Source organism: Phasianus colchicus, chromosome 2 (genome assembly GCF_987193195.1).
Source record: "Phasianus colchicus chromosome 2, bPhaCol1.hap1.1, whole genome shotgun sequence".
In the NCBI taxonomy this organism is placed as follows: Eukaryota; Metazoa; Chordata; class Aves; order Galliformes; family Phasianidae; genus Phasianus; species Phasianus colchicus.
This window is the reverse complement of record NC_143437.1, coordinates 34,945,959-34,967,034: the sequence shown is the minus strand read 5'-3', so window position 1 is coordinate 34,967,034 and position 21,076 is coordinate 34,945,959. Positions and strand designations below refer to the sequence as shown.

The 21,076-nt window shown below is 40.8% G+C and overlaps 1 protein-coding gene across 7 annotated transcripts in view; it reads left to right on the top strand.

The window, feature by feature from the left end:
* Nucleotides 1–21,076, top strand: part of SDCCAG8 (SHH signaling and ciliogenesis regulator SDCCAG8) — a 101,996-nt gene that overhangs the window by 77,838 nt on the left and 3,082 nt on the right. For all 7 annotated transcript variants that reach the window (XM_090135352.1, XM_090135353.1, XM_090135355.1 and 4 more), the window contains 2 exons: nt 17,625–17,751; nt 19,541–19,623. In XM_090135352.1, coding sequence (XP_089991478.1) covers nt 17,625–17,751; nt 19,541–19,591 — 178 coding nt within the window. In that variant the 3' untranslated portion in view covers nt 19,592–19,623. The remainder of the gene's footprint in view (nt 1–17,624; nt 17,752–19,540; nt 19,624–21,076) is intronic.

The window sequence follows — 21,076 nt, the reverse complement described above, 5'->3', positions numbered from 1 at the left end:
GAAATGCTGATGAAGACAACTGGGTTTTTCATGGGTAAAATGGTAGTATCGTAAACAGTAAGCTTTGTTTGCTATTTGTAGTGTTGTTTTCTTCCTTCCTTCTAAAACTCTGTACTCAGAAACCAGAGATGCTGCTTTTAGTTTAAAAAAAAAAAAAAAAATCAGGCCTTTTTATCCTTTGAAAAATCTTTGCTTGAATTATGGGCTGAGTTCCCTCCAAAGTCCTGGACTCCTTCAAAACTTGGAAAAGGTCAGACCTCAACTGGGTATGGTAGGTCATCTGTAAATTCTTTCTATTCCCCTCATGATATGCTACAAAGGAGGTTGATTGTAAATAGATAGGTTGTTATTTTCAAATGTGATGGCTCTGGAATTCTTCCAGTTATCATACTAATTAGGACCTTGAATTAAAAAGGGAATTTTTCATTTCTTTAGCATGTGTGGAACTAAATGAAGACCTGTCTGTGAAACCTGTGACTCCTAGCTTGCTGTAAATTATTAAACTCCTTTGTCTCTGATGACTTAAGTGATTTCAGTGATGACTTAACTGCAAAATAGTTGGGCAGCTCTAAACAACTTTTGTCTTCATTCTCCTTGCTTGAATATTTTTCCCTAAGTAAAAGTAAAGGTTTTTTGTTTTTGCAATAGTGCACTAGAACTGTGATACTGTAACTGTTGCAAAAAAAAAAAAAAAAAAAAAATCATTTGAGATTGCTGAGTACTTAATTTTTTTGAGCTCAAGTCCAACTTGAGTCTATATCTAAATAAATAGGTCCCAGGCACAGTGCTACACAAGTAGTCATGTTGAGCTCTCCTTTGTACAGTGCAGAATCCGATGTGTCTGCTGAAAATAAAAAGCAATTAGGAGAAAGAAGTGGAAAATAAACCTTATTACGTTAGTTCTGTCATGTAAAGGTTCGTGTGAAACACATACCATATAACTCCAAGGGTCATTTTACTCAGAAAGCTGCATTTTAGCTGAAATGGAAATGCAGGGGAAATCCAATATTTAATATGCTGCCCAAGCTTACCATAAGAAAAAACACGCAGGAAAGGAGGTCAAAGGCAAAAGTTGCTCCTATCACTAAGGATACGTGTATAATTTCAGGTGCTTTGGGTGTGAGGAAATAAGATATAAGAATAAGGAAAAAGATTTCCGAAGAAGATGTTGTATTGGTTGTCTTAATGCATAACAAAACAAAAGAACAGAACAAAAACAAGTAGAAAAAAAAAAACAAAAAACCTACAGAAGTCCTGTGGAATTAGATAATAATTCTGACATCAGGCAGCTAAATAACAGACTCTGATGTGGAAAACTGTCCCAGATTCCAACATTCCTTTCAGATGACATTAGAAAACAAGGTAGACTTAGCATGAGAAATAGATTCTTTATATGAAGAGATTGCTTTTGTTAGGCCCATATGTGAACCATATATCCAGATTCTCTCTACATCCGCTCACATGTCTTGCTGTCAGCATCTGAAGAGAGGTCCCCAAATGTTCAAATGTACCTTTCAGATCAGAGTTTAATTCCAGAAGACTATCTTAATTCTTATCTATATTAATTTTTGTCATAAGAGTTCTGTGATGGTGTTGGAGACATCACAATGCACGTAAAATTTCAGAACTCAAAATGCTGTAAAGAGATGCTGGAGTAAGTGGATTTGCACTGTTCAGTGATAGATGATAACAGATGAAAATAGTAAATTGTGCGTATATAAGATGCATGTGATTATTGAATAAGTAATAATTCACAGGAAAGTGTATTGTTCGTGCACTTTTGATGTTACAAACTGCAACGTGGAGGCTGAACACTTCCACAGTCTGTGTGTGTAGGATGAGGGGAAGGGTGTTTCCAGAGCTGAGAACTGCAGAAATTTGGAATTTCAGTATGCAGACCTGAAAATGAAAAATATTTTTTAATATCTTTGTAATTTCTCTATTTTCTTTAATCTTGCATTGAAATAGTTTGAATGTCATGAAGAAATGTTAGTGGAAATCCTTCAGGTGCCTTATTGAATACTTATTTTCTGTGAGAAATGTTTTTTTATTGTACTCTTAAAATTAAATATGCAGTCACTATCCCATCTAGAAATGATATCAAAATGGGAATTGTAAAACAAAAGATGTCAGTTTGAAGTGTTGTCATTTTTTTTGCTGTAGTGGCTCAATGCTTTCTGTTTTGTTGATGGGTGTGTTAAGGGAAAAAACCTCATTCCCTTGCTAACATCCGCACTTCCTCGTGCACGACTTTTCAAATTAGAAGGATTTTGCTTTCAATCCCCCATTTTTCTTTGTCTCAAGGAAAGAGGAATATTGTGTTATTTCTTCAAATTAGTGCAGTGCCTAATAGAACTGAGTAGATGATTTACAATCAGTACTTAATGATATCAGACATTTCAGCTTTACCTGGAGTATGAATACCTCCAGCATTAAAAGTATTGCTATGATCTTGAGTATTCCATGCAATAAGAACTGTCTTCTCTTCAAAACCAAACAAATAAGCAAACGCCTTGTTTTGCATTTGTAGCTATGTTACTGTGATATCAGTAAATTAAAGAGAGCCAGTTCTTCTTGAATGGTCCAAACTGCAATCCAGTGAACTCATTGGCACTTCTGACCAGAGATCACTGAGGGTGAGCATTTTATGAAGCAGTGAAGCACTTAGTCTCCAGAAAAGGGAGCTCTTGACAAACACTGCACTTTCATGATTTCCCACTGTTTTTCAGGAGAAAGAATGTAACACAGAAAAGCATTTACATTCTTTCTACAGTGGTCAGTTTGCAGTGAGTTTTGGCCAAGATGCCCATGATTTCTTTTCATTCACCTGTTCTGAAACAAGAAGATATAGCAGGTATACAAAGTTCACTTTCCTTCTCCTGCCGATATCTAAACTATATGCTTTGCCTCCTATTGCAGTGGTCATGAGCAATGCTCACTGTAATCCATAAATTCTGAAATATTTAATCCAAAGCATGATATATTTAATCCAAAGGACCGCTCTTGGACAGTCCTGTTGTTTCTGAAATTCAGTTTCAGATGTTTTACAAGGGCTTTTAGTGAAGGGGGGATGTACTGAAACTCTCCGGTGAGGGATTAGAATGGGTTGTGAGAATCTATGTGACGGTGCTCCAAGCACAGCATCTTCTGGAGCTTCTGTCACAGCTGATGTTCAGAGAGATGCTGAACTTGGTTAGAGATGATGGGTATTGTCTATCAGTTCAGAGGAGATCCTGCTGGTTTGATTATTCCTTTGGTACTCAAAGCAACCAAGTAGAGAAAAATAGGTATTTTGGCCTACTAAATACTGACTGGTTTACTGAGAATCTTTCAGGAAAATACAGAGGAAAAATTGTCTGCAGCCTTCCGCCAGGGAAAATAAAGGATGTTAATGGATACATTTGTTTGGGTTGAAATTTTCTGACATCTCCCAGAGTTCTCAAAGGAGGATGGTGCAGGTGGCTCTGCCTGGCCTTTAAGATCTGAAATAAAAAGCGATTAATAATCAGGAACGTATGCTAAACAAACTAGGTTGGAAAGATGTTCATCTAATAGGCTTGAGGATTGGGCTTGTTTTTTTTCCAGATTTTGTGGGGTTTTGTGAGTGTTGTGTGTGTTTGGTTTTGGTTGTTGGTTGTGTTTTTTGACATTTAAGTAGTTCCCTAATTTCTAAATTCTGGAGAGTATTATAATGTTAAGTTGTAGTTATTTATGAACATTTCTTATTACAGTTATTTATTATGGGCAGTAAACCAACCCTTATCACATCTTAACTGAGCTAAATTGCTGCATCATTGAGTACATTGCCACAATTTACAGTTTGAATTTCAAGTGTGTTTTGAACTTCTGTCATCTTTTTCTCAAGGAAAAAGGAAAATAATGGAATTATAGGAGCAGAAAGTGTCCTTTTTGTTTTGTTGTTTTATTTTTAAAGTAAAGTATTCAAGGCAGATTTGATGAAATGTACAATTACCTTGAGACACAGGAAAAAAGGAGAATAAATACGAACCCTAAAATAAATAGCTTAGAAGTTGAGTGTTATATTCTCAGAAATACTCTTTTGGACCTTTCTGTGAGGGTGGGTCCTTGCCTCTCCTTCTTTCACTTATTTCTACATTACATGGTCAAACAAAATGTTCTTGTGTTGTAAGGAAAACTGTCTCTGTTCAGGCAGTGAAATGCTCTATGTTCAGTATAATGGGGAGTTGATATGGGGAGACTGCTGGGAGCAAATCCATACATAGTTTCTATTCTTTTAGCAAAACACTAAAATATACACATGTGCTTCATGTTCCTTGTACTGTGTACTTCATCTCTCTGTGTGGATAATCACATGAACAATACATGTGAGCAGCATTTGAGGTAGAACTGTTATGTTTTATGTCTTTGATGTCTTATTTTACTTATGCATGAAAAGTTGAATGAGGAAATAGAGCTTCTGAACAAAAGGTGCTGCAAATCCTCAGCAGACAGAATTGCAAAGTGCCGTCTGTCCTTACACATTTCCATCTCTGCCTGTCCTTCATTAACTGAGATCACTGTTCAGTCTCGGTGGTTGATGAGAGTTTTATTGGCACGTTTATTTATAATATCTGTTTTCTAGGTGTTTTTGTTTTTTTTTAATTCCAGTCCCAAAGTGTATATTTCCTTTTCTGTTATAGTCAATTATGTCATAAATGGTCAAATGATAACTCATCACAAACAAAATTATTTTTGCAGCCTGTCTTACTAGCGTCTGGATTCTAAAGAGACAACCTGGATGCCTGCATGCCAGTGTAACCAGGATTTCAACAGTGTCAATAATCTTTGCTCATCACACCAAAAAAAATCAGTGTGTCAGTGTATTCCTGCAGAGTCATTAGCATACAGACTCACTCTGCTTGCTTAACAAAGCACGGTTCAGTATATTACAGTTTCCTAGTCTGCTTGTCTGAGTCACCTCTGACAAAAGCAGAGAGAAAATTCAATCCTTTCTTCAGTGGCTCAGTAATGCAGGAAATAAATCTTAGGGCATAAGGTCTGAAATGGCAGTCATTTAAATAATTCAAATGTGGCAGTCATTCTGCCCATGTGCCTTTCATTCCTTTGTTTTGTTTCTCTGTATTTGTCAGATCACTGATAGGCAAATGTTCCTCTGCAACAATTATATTTTTTGAAATATCTAGAGCTAAATAATTCCTGTCCTCTTTAAATGCAGTTTAACTGGTTACATGTTAAATAATTATTTGCTCTCTCTTTTGTGGTGTGGAGGGGGGAGTTGGAGGGGAGAAGTAACATACAAGCAGATGTGCTGCTAGATCTACAGGCTTCTGCCAACCATATGGCATCTTAAAGAAAGATGGTTGGAGCGTCTGGATTAGCAAAGAGTCGGGATGGAAAGCCATGTGTCGTGTTGGTACAGGCAGTTGTTTTAGCTCTCTGTAAAAGGCTTCAGGAGATTGTGTAATGGAACAAATGGTACTGCAAGCCTAGTAACAGCCTTACCACTGCTGGAGAGGCAATTGGCCCCCAGGCGGGTACTGCTTCATCCTTGCTTGTTGGTTTTTCGTGAAGGATTTTTACATCGTTATTCTGTGCTCTTCTTTTAACATGCAGGAAACTTGCAGATCTAATTCTGAACTTTCTACCTGAAAGAACTATTGTGTTTAGGGTTTTTGTTCACGCTCTCATATTTTATAATGAAAGCATGCAGTTTCCTTCTGCTTGAAATGAGAGGCTCGTGCCCTTCTGTAAATTTCCCGCATCCTTCGTGAGCACTTTGAGATACTGATTCATTTAATTTGTAGCTGATGCCCAGATTTTGAGGAGGAACTGCTCTCTCTGGGATTTATTTAGTTAAAAACAAGATTGGGGCTATTGTGCTGGTGGCTGTAAAGTACCAGCTTGGCACTCGTATTCTGTTTGACGAGTTGCTCTTTATGCAAACAAGGGGCCTGCTCCTATTAAAGGCAAAATTCCTTTTGTTTTTATTAACACAGGATTGGACTCTCAGTGGGCTTTTCTGTGCTTTATGGGAGTCTCAGTAGTTCACGTTGCAGCTCACGGGAGTTATTCTGGATCGGAAGGAAGGCTTTTGTATCTAGATCTGTAATAGAAATAGGTTTTATTCGTTTCTCTTTTGTCACACAATAGAGTGTTAGACTACTCTATGGATGTCAATGAAATCTTGCCTCTTGCTACACCTGTCAGTGCAGTTTTATCTCCCCTATCCTGTTTCTTTCAAAGGAAATGTAAAAATCTGATGCTGCTACAATAATAGAGTTCAATTAAATTAGGATTACTTTATTTGAAGAGACTTTAAGTACATTATCATCCCATATCATGATTTTTATGTAAAGAGATAACATGAGGGACACCTAGTTACTCAGTCATAGGTAAATACATGCTGAGCAGGCAATGTTATGTTTCAAAGGCATTAGAAACAAGCCATTAACTGCAGAAGCATCTGCCCTACTGAGGATACTTGCTGAAAAATATATTATCTTAATCTGAGACAAATGCTTTTCTAATATAGCCCAAATTAACAACAATTTAGAAGTAAAAACTATAATTACTGCTTTTTATTCTTTTTTTTTTTCTGACTGTCCAGAAGGGTCCTTGTCTGGAGCTTAGGAAACAGCAGCCTTCAGCTTAATCTGCAGTTTAGTTACAGCAGCGCACACTTTTTCCTGAGCCGCCTTCGTGCCCCCCTGCTTGAGCCCGCATATGTTGCTCAGCGCTGATGAAAAGCAGCCTCCCCGGGGAGCGAGGCTTGGGTTGGCTCTGTCAGCCTTTTCGTCACCTCGCCATGGCTGGGCCAGGTGTGAGGTGGGCAGTTGTCCGCCTAGAGCCGTGCCAGGACCACCAGCACCTCTCTGGAGGGCTCTAGGCAGCCGTCTGGTGGCTGCTGAGGAGGAATGGGGCCAGGCCGGTGAGAGCCCATGGGGACCTGTGCTGCTCCTGTGTCCTCTGCTGAACTTGCAGTCTTCCAGAAATCCTGGCTGGGTTTTGTGCTGGTAGCATGCGAGTTCACTAACATAGCGGTGTGTGTTTGTTACCAAAAGGGGACATGCTCACAGAAATCTGCATTCATCTGTGTAGATCACTCAATAATGAATTGTGAATAACAATATAGCTATGCTATAGCAGCAGTATCAGAGGTTACCAAGACTAGAAGACGAGTAATTGATTAGTAGTAGGTGGATCTCTTGCTTCTCATTTTGTGAATGTGTTTATCTTTATCCCTACTTAAAAGAACAAAAACCATGGTTGTCTTTTTAAATATACAGGCACAGCTTTCTTTTCTTCATTTACTTCTGGTGATTTCAGACACTTAATTTTAATTATTCAATCACTTATGTGAATTATCAGCTCCCAAAAGAATACCAGGACTTCTGAGCTTACTGTTTAAACTCTTGTTTCATAAAGCTTTACTGTCACTTACCATTGAAAGAGTAGAATGTAGGGAATACAGAATCATAGAATGGTTTGGGTTGGAAGGGACCTCTAAGATCATTTAGTTCCAGCCCCCCTGCGATAGACAGGGATACATCCCTCTAGACCAGGTTGCTCAAAGCCCTATTCTGCCTGGCCTTGAATGTTTCGACGGAGGGAACATCCACAACCTCACCAGGCAGTGAGAAAATAGGAGAAAAGCAAATTTACCCAACAGAACTAAGCAAGGTCTTCTGAAACAATTTAAATGGAAAAGTGCTCTTTCTGTATCTTCCTGTATCAGGGAGCCTACAAACAGGAAGGGAATCAACTCTTTGAAAGGGTTGATAACAGCAGGAGGGGAAATGGTTTTAAGTTGAGGGAGGGAAGATTTAGGTTGGATGTCAGGGGGAAGTTCTTTACAGAGAGAGTGGTGAGGTGCTGGAACAGCTGCCCAGAGAGGTTGTGGATGCCCCATCCCTGGAAGTGTTCAAGGCCAGATTGGATGGGGCCCTGGGCAGCCTGGTCTAGCATTAAATGAGGAGGTTGGTGGCCCTGCATGTGGCAGGGGGTTAGAGATTCATGGTCCTTGAGGTCCCTTCCAATCCTGGCCATTATGTGATTCTGTATTTATGTTGAAGATGCTTCAAGAAAATAACTAATATACATTGTAACTTGTAGTGAAGAAAAGACTAATAGCTTTATTGGACTTTTTGACAATTCCATGAAAAACAGAAGAGTATGTGCATGCATATTCTGGACAGAATGAATTTTTCTGCTGGAAGATGCAAGTAGTCTTACCACAGTGGGATGCCTGTGCAGGGTCCGGTGCCTGCTCACTGACTTGCCAAGACATAGGAGAGCCAGGCTGGAGCCACATTTGTACTCAGATTGCCTGATACTTCCAACAGCCTTGTGCCACTGTTGGAGAGACACTAGGCTGGCTATTCTCATCCGTGACCTAAGGTGCTGTTACCGAAAGGGCTTAAAGGACCCTTCCTACTGGCTCTGATCTGAGTATGTTGATACTCTTCTCCAAATTGTTGGGTTGCAGTCGTATTGCTTGTTGTGCTAATGGTTATATTGAAGATAACTGTAATGAGTTTTGCCTCTAACACAGGAATAAAACCTTTTTTTGTAGCAATGATTGAGTTCAGACTTCAGGCTTGGTGCAGTAAATTCAGTCCAAAATTGAACTAATATATGCACATAATGAAATAGTCACTCTTACAGAGAATCATTTTTAAGATGTGTTTCTCTGAAATGCTTCTGTTTTCCTCCAGTGCTTCTAAAGAATTGCCATATTCACACACTTCACATGCAAATTCACTGCGTTTTTAATAAAATTTATGGCAAAAGATCATGTGGACTCTGCATTCACAACAGCTGAGCCCCATGGAGATCACCTGATGATACTGCTCAGATCATTCAGCTTTTTTTTCTTTCCCAATTTTCGACTTCTGGTTTCTCGCAACAAAACTGCTTTCTTCTCTGCTGTTTCCAATGCAAAGCCCGTTTCTGTAACCCATGCTATCTCCCCTGCTTTTGGTGTTCAGTGTGACATTCCTCACTTAGTGTTTTCTTGATGTTGTGACTCTCCCTTCAGTCTCTACAGGAGCTTTATGGCATACCAAAGGAGCTAGGGAGATAGGCACTGATCCAAAGGGCTGTGCTACATGACAGCAGCAGCTCAGGAAAGGTAGAATCATGCTTGTCTGACCAGCCAGTGCTAATGGGGAGTAGAAGCCAAAAAGTTCCTTGGGTAAACCTATGCACAGCTCTTCTCTGCATCCCATGCATGTCCTGGACTCCTTTGCTCATCTGATCTATTGACATCACCTGCTTCCCAGTATCTTATCCATATTTTCACTCAGTATGTTCCTCAGTACTCCTTTTTTCTTTTTCTTTCCAAAATGCAATAGACTTTGAGAATAGATGTGTGATAGAGCTGTATGCGAGGGGAGGGAATAAGTTAGGCTTGGGAGAAGCTCACAAATGAAAGCATTATGGTCTGTGTGGAGGGAGCAATGGTTATGTATGAAAGTCATGTATCTGCATATGCTGCACAGACAATGGATCTCTGTTATACTGAAGTCATCTTCATTCTCTTGTATGTCACAAGCATAAAACTACAGTCTGTATATCAATAATTTCACTAATTTTTTAAAACCAGGATAACGTTGTGTGAGCCCTGAAAGTAAGCAAATGTGTTTAGTCCTCCAGAGCTTGTAGGCAAAATCACACATTTGCAGTGATGCTGGAAGAGGGGCATATTTTGCACATCAGAGGTGCAAATAAAGGTGATGGGATTTAATCAGAGGAGCTAATGAATGATGCCTGCAAAGATATTTAACATTGATATTTTTATAGCGGTCTTACTATTCAGGATAACAGCCTTGGTTTTTACATTGAAGAACATTTTGAAGGGCTGTGATATGTAAGTATTAAATTGGGAAGGCTCCCTTGCAGATAATGGAATCAGAAAGACTACACCTGGCACTACTGAGCTCCCATTGGTGAGCCATTGGTGAGAAACATTTTACCTTTCCAACATAGGTAGTAATGGCGATGAATGCAGAAGCCTTATGCTCTCTGTAATACTGTGCCTGCAGTCCTTGCTGACAGCAGCTAGTTTGGACTCAGTGAGGACAGCAGGGCTGAACTCAAAGCTGTGCTGCTAGCCTGTAATTGCAACTGTCAGAAACAACTGAAGCAGTTGTAGCTCAGCTGCGCTACCCTTTCTACCAGTAGTATTTTTTTAATTAAGACAATGTCTGAAAAAGTAAATTAACAGAAGCTGATGCTTTTTATCAGCTTTTTTGCTTCAAATGCCTCATGTCAGCTTGGGCCACATGTACATTGTGCACATGCCATGGGATAGAAAAAGTAAAGACTTTTTTCAATTCTCTGTCGCCTGCCCAAACACCACATGTACTGTCTGTTACATGTCGCTTCTGATGAGGTTCATGCTGGGTATTTCTTTTTAAAGGCAAAGTGTTTCTGAAGGAAAGAGTTCAGATTTGGCAGATTGCATTAAAAAATTCTCCATCTCCCTGACTTGGATATTGGGATTGTTTTGTGTGGACACCAGCTAGCAACCTGCAAAGGTTCCAGTTTGTCTGAAATAAGAGTAAACAGTAAGCTGTGGGAAAAATGGAGCGTGCAGTCTAAAAAGTAAAACAAAAAAAAAAGTGTTAAAACTAGTAACACAAGCACACAAGCATAGAAAAGAAATATGTCAGTAAGGTACATATGTACCTTGTAGAATGATCCTTCTGAACGTTAGCGGTCGCTTTTGAAGGCTTGCTAAGATTGAGGTCTCACATCATTGTCAAGACACTGTTTCCTGATTGGGAAGTTGTGTAAAATCTGTTGTGTCCAGCATATAATGAAATTGGAAAGGTGAATGTTTTATAAACAGAGCCTGACTTTTCTAGAGCAAAGCTGATCCAGTATTGTTATCATGGGTGATAGAATTCTGAATTTTTGTAAAGGAAGAAAAACTTCTTTAGCCTAGGGACTCAGACACAGGCTGAAATAAATATTTCATCTGTATCTTTTACAGCACCCTGTCCATTCTCTTGAACAGTTTCCTTCCTTCAAAACCCAGGTGGGCTAGAAGTGACTGTCATATCAGCTCAGCCCAGCTGCAATACCCCCTACTGAAGAGCAGGCTGTTAATACTCTCTTCAGCACTTCAGACATGAGCTACTGGAAGCCCAAGAATAGACTCAGACTCAGGTTTCCTACATGATCTGTTTGTTTAACCTGTTGGACCAGCTGTGAAAGTGAAGATACATTCCAGTAGTCAGTGATGACATCTCAAACAAAGCGGAACCTACTGTTCCTATGTGAATTTTTAATTAAACCCTATTTGCAGTTGTTATTATGATTATCTTCTTGGTGAAGATGTAGTAATGTAGCCTATTTTTGAAAAAGTAATTAAGAGTGTCTTTAATAATGGGAAATTTAGAGATTACCCCATATACATTAAGAAGAAAAGATTAACTAGCTAAGAACCACCTGGGTGAAGAGACCCATGGTAAAATGTGGACATTTAAAGTGTTTGATTCCAGACTATGCAAGGGATATTAATCTCAAGTTACTTACTGTTAACATACACTGGGTCAGTTTGTTCAGCTTGTAGTGTAGGCAAGTACTTTCCTTGCTAACCTAGAATTGGTATTGAATGCATTCATTATCCAGCTAAACAAATGACAGTTTTGGCCTTTTAGAAGACAACAGAATTTTGGAAGGGATTTCAGCCTGGTGGTAAATGCCACAGAAACATCTGTTAAAGTGCCCTAAATCTCTCCCTGTATTAGAAGTCACAGCTTCAAGTGTGACAGAACCGAGACATTCACTGTTATCAAGGATTTTAAGAGTTTTTTTCTCTTTATATTTCTTTCATTAACATGACAAAGCAAGATCATAGTGCTGTGCCTTTGAAGCAAGAAGGGAGAGTGGGATTCAGTTAAAGGACAGATAGTATAATGTTTAATTTTTTGGAGCATTTAGGGAGATTCTCTGAGATGTTCATGTCACAAGGTCCTGATCTGTGCCTCAACAACTTAAATAAATACCCGTGTAGGACAATATTGACGCTTTGAGTTATAGTTCTCTATTTGTATTTCAAAATTTATAGGTTCTTGTTTAATTTCTCTGAAATTTACTGTGTGAATTTGTGGGTGTTGCAAACCGCAATGATAATGCAGATGCTAATGCATGAACTAACTTTTAGTTTAAGAGTCCTAGTAGTCTGTGGAGCTGATTGAAGACATGTAGAGTTGTTGAAAGTAAATTTTACTATCTTTATGAAAGGGGCAATTTCACTCTTGCTATGAAAAGGGAGGACAGAAGAGTAGCAGAGCTGAGCTGGAAAGCAGAGGGGACCTGTGCTGATGTCCTCGCAAGAAAGATGGGAGTGACAGCAGTTTGGGCAGCTGAGAAAGGCTGGTCCTCTCTTACCATAAGCTGTACACCTGAATTCTTCAAGTGGCAGCAAATCTAGTTTTCTGTAACTCTCACAGACAAAGCATGTCTGATCACTGATGCATATGGGGTAGTTTTTTTTACCCTAGCTGGCACCTGCTTTATCTTAGCCAAGCTATGATCACCAGCATTTGTGTTTAAGGTTGTGTGGTGCTTCTTGTTTTAAGACATTAAGTTCTTTGTAATTTCATTGGGCTTGACAAAAACCTATGGTCTGAATAGTTACAGTCTGAACTTACGATCTGAAACAGTTCAACAGTAATGGTGGGGAATTGCCTGGGGAAGAGGTGAGGGCAGGAGAGTTGCTGTGGAGGTGGGAGCTAGGGCCAGAAGATGCTGCACCGAGAGCTTTTGCTCTGGTGTTTCTTAACCCTCTGACTATTTGAATAGACAAGCCAACATCCTTAAATGTATTGTAGTACAGCTATCTCTGAAGTACCCTACCTTGACTACTTCCTACCATTTCAGTACAATAGCAAATTTGCAAGATGTCCTAAATAAATGCTAATAGGGGTGGAAGCTTGTTGAAGGAAAGCGCTGAGTTTTGTTGTCTTACCTAACTGGCTTGTTCCCTCTTGTTGTAACCTGTTTGTTTTTAAGCCTGGCATACACTACACAAATGGCCAACCTCCAGGTCTGCCATCGCCTTCCTTCTGGGGCAGAGCCTCCTTCAGGAGCATCTGTGCAGGATCCTGGGGTCTGTGCCTTTGCTCCCATCTTTCCCCTGGTCACCAGAAGCAGCACCTGATTGCCAGGTCCATCCCCAGGCACGTGGGCACCAAGATGCTCCCACTTGGCGCTCCAGCCTCCTGGTAGGGGAGGTGTTGCAGACGGCACGCTGCACCATGCTGCTGCCTGTCCCCTTTTCAGGCTTCTTGTGGCCTCGGGCCCTTCCCTGCCACAGGGATCCCTGGCCTGACGGGCTGCCCCGTTTCCACAGCAACCAGCAGATGGGGGGTTTTGGCGGGGTGGTAACGGCCCTTTCAGCTCTGACAGCTCCGCACGGGCTGGCCAGCAGTAGTTATCAGATTACTTGTATTAAAACCTAATTAAGATGTGTGCCAGTAAATGCAGCGTGGTTATTGGATTTGGTGATTTAGCTGCTGCAGGTTGCTGCAATCCAGTTGCGCCATTTCAGCAGATTCCGCTCGGCAGAGTAGAGGGAAAGCATTTTACGTTAGTTCCCCGACTGTGCCAAAAGAGTAAATAACCTTTTAATGCCTCTGTGTTGTCAAGGACTGATCCCCACTGCTGGATGGACAGGTGCTGCCCGCCAATCTCAGCATGTTAATTTCTTCCATGTCAGCCGTACAACTCGGAGGAGGGCTGACAGGCCCTACTGGCCCCTGTGGAACCGGCTCTCCCACATGGCTCACAGATGCCTGTGGATTAATGGGCCTGTGACTTCCCTGGGGCAGGAGCTCATAGCGTCCACGCTGGGGCCTGGTAGGTGCCCCAGGCTTGGTGCTGGGGCTGTAGAAAAGGAAGCTGTTACTTCTGTCTGTAGGGCACGTGGCATTGGCCAGATTTGTGCTGCAGTTAATTCCTCTGGGCAGAATTCACCTTGGTGCCATAGATCTGCTCTGCATTCTGTGTTCATGGAGTTTCTGGCTGTCTGCTCCTACCTGTAATGTAACAAAATGCACCTGTCCTTTCTATTTCACCCAGGACTGCCTATTCAGATCCAAGTTCAGTTTCTGTGCAGTGAGAGATGAGTCCTTCTGTGGGCTATAGCACGAGCTGCACAAAGTTGGTAAGATAGCCCAAAGCCCTTCTGTCACAGAGCTGCACTCAAGCTCAGGTGTTCAGGATCAGAACAAAATGCTCACCATGAGGTGCTTGCTGTGGCTTGTCATGCCACTGCTTTGGTCTCCAGTGGAAGCATGCACTGTTCAAAACTGCCTGTACCCTGCCTCTGTGTAGACATAGGAATTCTGGTTTAGACTGCCTCAGTGGAAAAATACTTTAAGGACATTGCAGCTACATGGAAGCTACTCATTGGTGTAAAGTTGTCCTGTAAGCAGTCCAAATATAACATGTTTCTGAACCTTGTGCCTTGAAACAACATGGCAGACAGTGGGATCTGGTCCCACTCTTCAGTGCTTCCAGGCCACAGAGCAGCAGCCACTGACATCCCAACTGGGGAGCTCTTCATGCTCCAGAGGGAAAATGAGCTCAGTGGGAAATGTGTGGGCTGTTGTGCAGTGGTCACTTGTGCTCAGGACATAGTGCACATTTGCTCAGTCGATGGTGTTGCCAAAGTGAATGTGGTGCCTGCACAACCTCACTCACTCGTATTAGCAAAATGTGCAGAAGGTTCTGTCACCCAGTTGTAAAAATGATGGCAGGCATCGATGTGCAGTTGTAACATATGGGAAGTACAGTGAATGTGGGTGGAGCTGTTCATTTCTCATCTTGAATCATTTACGAGATCAGCAGGCAGGCCAGATACAATGCATATGGGAATGTGTGGCTGTGCTGCACATGTCACACGTAATAGTAGACACTGTGAGAGGGCCCAGAGCCTGTCCTCGGGAGCTGACTGCACCGGAGCAGGCTGGTCATCCCAGCATGCAGAGCAAGGATCAGCTTGGCAGCAGTTCTGGGAGAGCAGAATGGTAGACAGAATTTGGGAATTAATAGACTGAGATGTGCACTGATGAGATCTGAGCTGTAGGAAGGAACATTATTAACCCTGTTTCTGGAGCTGGCTACAGGTGGTACAAGTAAAGGTTTGGTCAGCCAGCCAAGCCCAGTTCAGTGCCTGCATCGTTTTCTACCTTTGTTTAAGGGGCTAGTCTGATGTAACATGGTAAAGTTATGAAACATGCTAGAATTAGAGAGTTCTGTATTTACAGAAGTTAATTCAAATTACCCTTTACAGGATATGGTAGGATACAGAGCTTTTCAATGGAGTGCACTTAAGGTCCGTATCCAAAGATGTTTTTGTGGTTTGCATGGGCTGCCTTTGTAGAAAGTGTAGTTTTGATATAATTTCCAAGAGCTGGAAAATACTTCAGTCTGTGTGCCAGAAGTGCAAGTAGTTCCTTGCAGTGATGTCTCTTCAGCTAGAGCCTTTTACTCACAAGGGAAAAGGGAATGTCCTTCCCTTGTGGGCTCCTTCAGCAGAGGTTCCTTTGCATGCAGGGTACATTGGCGACGCTCATCGTTTTGCTGCAGAAATGTTGATGAGAGGTTTGTGCACTTAACTATGTCTTTAGTTCCAGTGACAGAAACGTTGTGTAAGGTGGTCTCTCAAAGGTCCTTAAAACAGACTCGAATGCTAGTATCATGGGAAAAGTACTAACGTAGAACTCAGCAGAAAGTTGCATTTTAATGGCTTGAATCCAGACTGTAGTTGGTCGTTGCTGAATGGGACTTTTGTACTGAGGTGACACAGAGGATTTCTTAGCCCTGAGGCTCTACCTAAACTGGAGGTTTTTTTTGGTTGCCTGAAGGCAGCACATTCCAGTTACACTTTCCTACAAGTACTGCTATAAAGTAGTAGGTGCTCTATAAGTAAAGGACTGGAAGGCGCCTTTATTACAAATAAAGAAGTGTGATAAGGTCGCAAAACATCAAGTTAAAGGAAATCAATGGCAAAATAGTAAGCAGAACTCAGCTCTCCAGTCTGAAACTGGTACACTGCCTCCAGCAAACAGTGCTGTTGTCCTTGCACTCAGTGGGAGCAATCTGATGCTCTGGAGGCGCAAGTATCTTTAAAAACAGAACAAGAACAAAAAAAAAGTGCAAGGGGATTTTGTATGAGGGAATTTTGTTTTGGGTTGGGTTTGTTGGTTGGGTTTTTTTGGGAGTTCCATGCCCCTGAATTCACCCTTAGTAAAGAAATCAAGCATGAATAGCTCATGTATCTATGTGCTACAGTTTAGAAAGTATAGTGAACATGAAACTGAATACACAGTGTATATGTATCTAATAGAATATTCTGTGTTATTAAAGTGGTCTTTTTGTTTATTTCATTGAATGTTTACAAATCTGCTGTCACTGTTTGCAACATGCTGCAGTTACTTTTGTTCTGATCCCCAGGATCACAGCTCCCCAGTCACTCTCTGCAATATATATTAGCAGAGTAACAGGGCAGGATGAAATATATCCATTCAGAGTGTTCACTGCAGGATTCTTGCAGTTTGACTTCAAAGATGGTGGCTGACAGATACAGACCACTAAATGCTGTTTTTGATATAAATTTTGAGATTTCACTATCAAGAAATTTGGAGGTGTTTACTAATGCAGACATTTGAACAATCCTGGTTAAGAATGTGAATATTCAGAGCGATTATCTTAGCTGAGTTATGACAGCTGTACAAGTCAAAGCTACCACATGGAGTTGAAAGTAAAAAATTCTGAAAATCATATGCCTTATTGTGAGCATATAACTAATTCCATTAAAAACAGAGACCCTACGAGAGATACAGGATGCACCTTGTTCAGTGGAAGCTGTATTTCAATATCTTGAACAAGAAATCCTTTATAAAAAAAAAAAACAACTGGAAAGTTTGGATCTAGAACTAGCCATAACAAAAAGCAAGTTGTTTCCTGCTTCCTAAGTGCGTTTTTCTCTAGATTTGGATATTTACAAAGATTCAAAGATATCTGCAAGGCCTTCTAGTTAAAAGTGTTTCCACTTAAAGAACAGATGAAATGCATTTAATGTAAAAGCATTTTTCAGTTTATTTCCATTTACTTCCCTTGCTACAGCAACTTAAAAATGTTCACTGTGGAATTCAGAGTGCTAAGCAGTCACTGGAGATGTCTGGGGTTGGGGATTAAAAGGAAAAGGTGCAGCTGCCCTCTATTTAGCAGTGTCACAAAGCAGGACCCTTGGGCTCTTTGTGTCTTTCCAGAGGAATCCCTGCCTCACTCCTGAAGAGCACCTGATCTATGCTGGAGAAGAGCGAGGCATAGCTTAAGGCATAGCTTGCATAGCTGCAGATGTTGGGATACAGCCCTGGGGCCTTTACTGATGTTGTGACACTGACTTGCTGTCCTGTCATGAGAAGGGCAGACGTGTAGAAATGCTTGTTGAAAGTGTCAAGTCAAAATGCACTGAATGGCCACCCTGGGAGCAATACTGCAGTCCCAGCGCAACGCCAGACAGAGCTCTGTCACCTGGGAGCTTCACCTGCAGTGCAAATGTCCGAGCCCTGCAGCACACTCCCACTTCAGGCACAGTGCAATCCTTTCATCTGTTTCTGCAGGTTGCATCAGCTGGACAAGCACTGCCAGGCCACTGCCCAGCAGCTTGTGGAGCTCCTCAACAAACAGAATCAGCTCTTCAAAGAGAAGCAGCTGCTGACAGAAGAAGTGCAGTTTCTGCGAACACAGGTACTTGTGCCAAAAGAAAAGGAAGTCTGAGGGGAATGTTCTGCAGCTTTAGCAGAGAAATCCACCAGCAGTCTCTTTTCAACTGCTGGCTTTTGTTGGTGTTTTAAGTAAGGCATTACCTTATGAAGAAATTATTCCATTAAATTGGAGAGGGACGTTAGCTGGACCTGAGTCCCACTTCAGCCCAAACTAAAAGAAGTGTTTTGAAGAGACAGGAGAACAGCAGCAGTCATTCTTGGTTACAATTCCTGGCTTTCTTATCAGAAGATTTTTGTGTTCCCTTTTCAGAGATAAGGCAAATCAGCTCTTCCAAGCATTACCATTTGAACAGTAGCAGAGGCTGATAATTTATTGGATCTTTTTGCCACCATTTGTCAGACTTAGGTCCGTTGATCACTTGGTGATTTTTTCCCCTTATTTTTAAATGCCATCCATCTTCCCTGCTGCTTCATGAACACTCACCCAAAAGAGATGGAGAACGTGAAACAGCTCTGCCTTAGCACTGAGACTGCAGTTGCACCTCAGCAGGACCACATGCTTCTTCCAGCGGTCTCCAGGAAGCTGCAGGTTCCTGTGGGCTGCTGTTGCTCAGCTTTTTGGCCACAGTTCTTTAGTCAGTGCTTTGGAAATAAGGGAAGCTGTTTTCTTCTTTCATCCACTTCTTTCAGGAAAAGGAGGAAGAAAGAAAAACAGGAGCATATTTGATAGTTAAACTATTAAATAATCAGCTAATTCAACTGTACCACGATGTCTTCTAACTGATAAATGCAGTAAACTCGTGAGTTTGCGCAGGATTTCTGGCATTCTACTCAATAGGTGACAAAAGAAATGCAGCAGAGTATTCTGTTTGTAGGACACGTAGCAGTAAACAGAAAATGAATGTCTTAGAAGTTAGATTTAATAAGTTCTTATCATAAGTAAATAAAATCCATACTTAGTTAAGCTTTTAATCATGCCAGTGTGTTTGGTTTGACTGGGTTTCCTGTTGTGGTAGACAAACCTGGTAACTAAGATAGTGTTGGGTTATCAGCATGTGGTAACTACTGGCGAGCGTGAGGGCAACAGCAGTGTTCTCTCTGTAAGGCAGCTAAGGAAGGTTTGCTGTTCTGAGATGAAAATGACTACTTGAAGGGAAGCACTCTTAGTAATAGGAAGAGACTTTATAAGCAGTCCACAAGGATTCTGTTATTGATAATCTCTTTTATCTGGAAAAAAGTATGCTTTTATAGATTTGGGCAGAAGTACAAAAATCATACAAAAGAGGAAGACTATCATTGAGATATATTGCTATCAAGTCTTGACTTCCTTCTGTATCTTCATTAGAAGTTGATTGTGCTTCAGAGGATGCTTTTACTTGGGAACACTTAGAAGAGAAGAAAAATTTTTAAAAACTTATTACAAAATGAGTACTAAGAACCTATTTGCAGCTATTTAAAGCAGCAGTGTTCTCTGGGAACTGGGATTCAGCCCAAGAGGGCTGCCTGGAATATCAGACAATTATTTGAAGAAAAGGACAATTCACCATAAATGGAAAATTTTACAGAGAGAGAGATGTATTTAGTTATTTTAGAAAGATGTATTTTATAACTTCAGTTGTGTAATCAGTATTAATTAAAGGTGAAAATATACCTTGGTTTACTGCCTTACTCAACAGTTACCCTTTACAGCTAGCTTGGGCTCTGGGGAAAGGGGGAGAAACCAATTATACCAAATCCTTGCAAGATGATGTCAGATACGCTAAGTGAAATTTGCTGTTGTATCTTGGAACATAAGCAGTTGTGTATTTCAGGAAAAGAAATGGGATGCAGATCTCAAACAGGACACAGATGGAATCAAGTAAAAACCTGGATGGATGAAGAGAAATGAGAACAAGTAGGTATTTTTTCTGTACACTATATATAGAGAAAAAGGAGAGAGAGGAAAGAAAGACTAAAACTATTTGCAGATGTGGGCTGAATCTGGCAAACACTTCAAGACAAAAGGGAGAAAAAAAGTGTTTGAAATATTTTGGGGCTAGAAACTGTTGGTGTGTTGTTTGTGGAGTGTTTTTTTCTCCATACTTAAAAATCAGGGCAAGCACTCCACAACAGAAGCAGGTTTACCTGACAGAATTAAAACAAACAATCTTAAAGTTTAAACTGGAAAGAAAGACAAATCTTGACCCGGTGGGAACTTGCAGGAGTAACCAAGGCAAATGCCACAGGACTCAAAAATGCCTCTGTCATCCTCAGCAATGAATTGCATCCTTTGAAACAATGACATGAAGCCTCATGTCACAGAAGGAATCCCAATATAATCACCTTCCTGCAAATTTGGGGCTCTGTTTGTCCCACAGAGGATAGCAGAAGGCTCCAATTATCCATACACCTTCCCACTCTAGCACTGATTTATTTCACTGTTGATGCTTTTCCAGTTCATTTCCTCGTCAAACTTTCCTTATGTATCTTCTTTTCTAAAATGTGAAGTATGCTGTAGGCAGAGACCTTGGTAAGGGGAGAAGTAGAATTTTGTCATTCCAGCATAAGGCAGTAATGGGTACAACATGATGAAGATTCTCAAATCATAATTTTAATTTTCATAGAGCTAAAAAGGATTGGTACGATAATTCAGCCTGAGCTTACAATGTGTGCTGCAGATGAAGCCATTACACCGATTTGAATAGATGTCATTAATAGTTAATAATGGAATATAGTTTACCATAGGCAGATCCACCTGAAGGCAGACAAAAGTTTAATTACAGGTTTTATACCTCTTATTTTGAAAGATTCATATATAAATAATCAAAGATTAATTTGGAAGATTCATATTTTAAGTTTCTGCTTTTGAAAGTCTTAAATCACCAGTCACTCTAAATCAAGAGAGCGAGAGACACAGCTCCCATCCTGGGTACTAAATATGAATGTACATAATATAGTAAACAAAACAAAACAGAGAAAAAAACCTGAGATTTCTAAAAACCTCAGTACTGTCCACCCAATGTTTCTGAATGCAGGAATGCTCTTCACTTGCAGGATCTGCCGTGGTGTCCATCAGTTATACAGAAGTAGGTATTTGTCCCAGTTTGTAATTCCCCTGCAGACTGCGGTTGTCCAAAGGGCTGCTGCCAGCTGTGTCCCACCTTGTGCACACAGCTAACAGGGCTGGGATCTTGGGTTACCACCAGCCAGGTCTGCCTTCTCCCTTGAAAATCTCCCCATGCTCTCCAGATTGTGCCAATGAACCTGCCTCCTCACTCATTTGAGACATCCTATTTTACAGTGAACTTGTGACTAAACCACTGTTCCTAAAAGGAATATAAAATATACTCAACCTTGAGTATATTCCC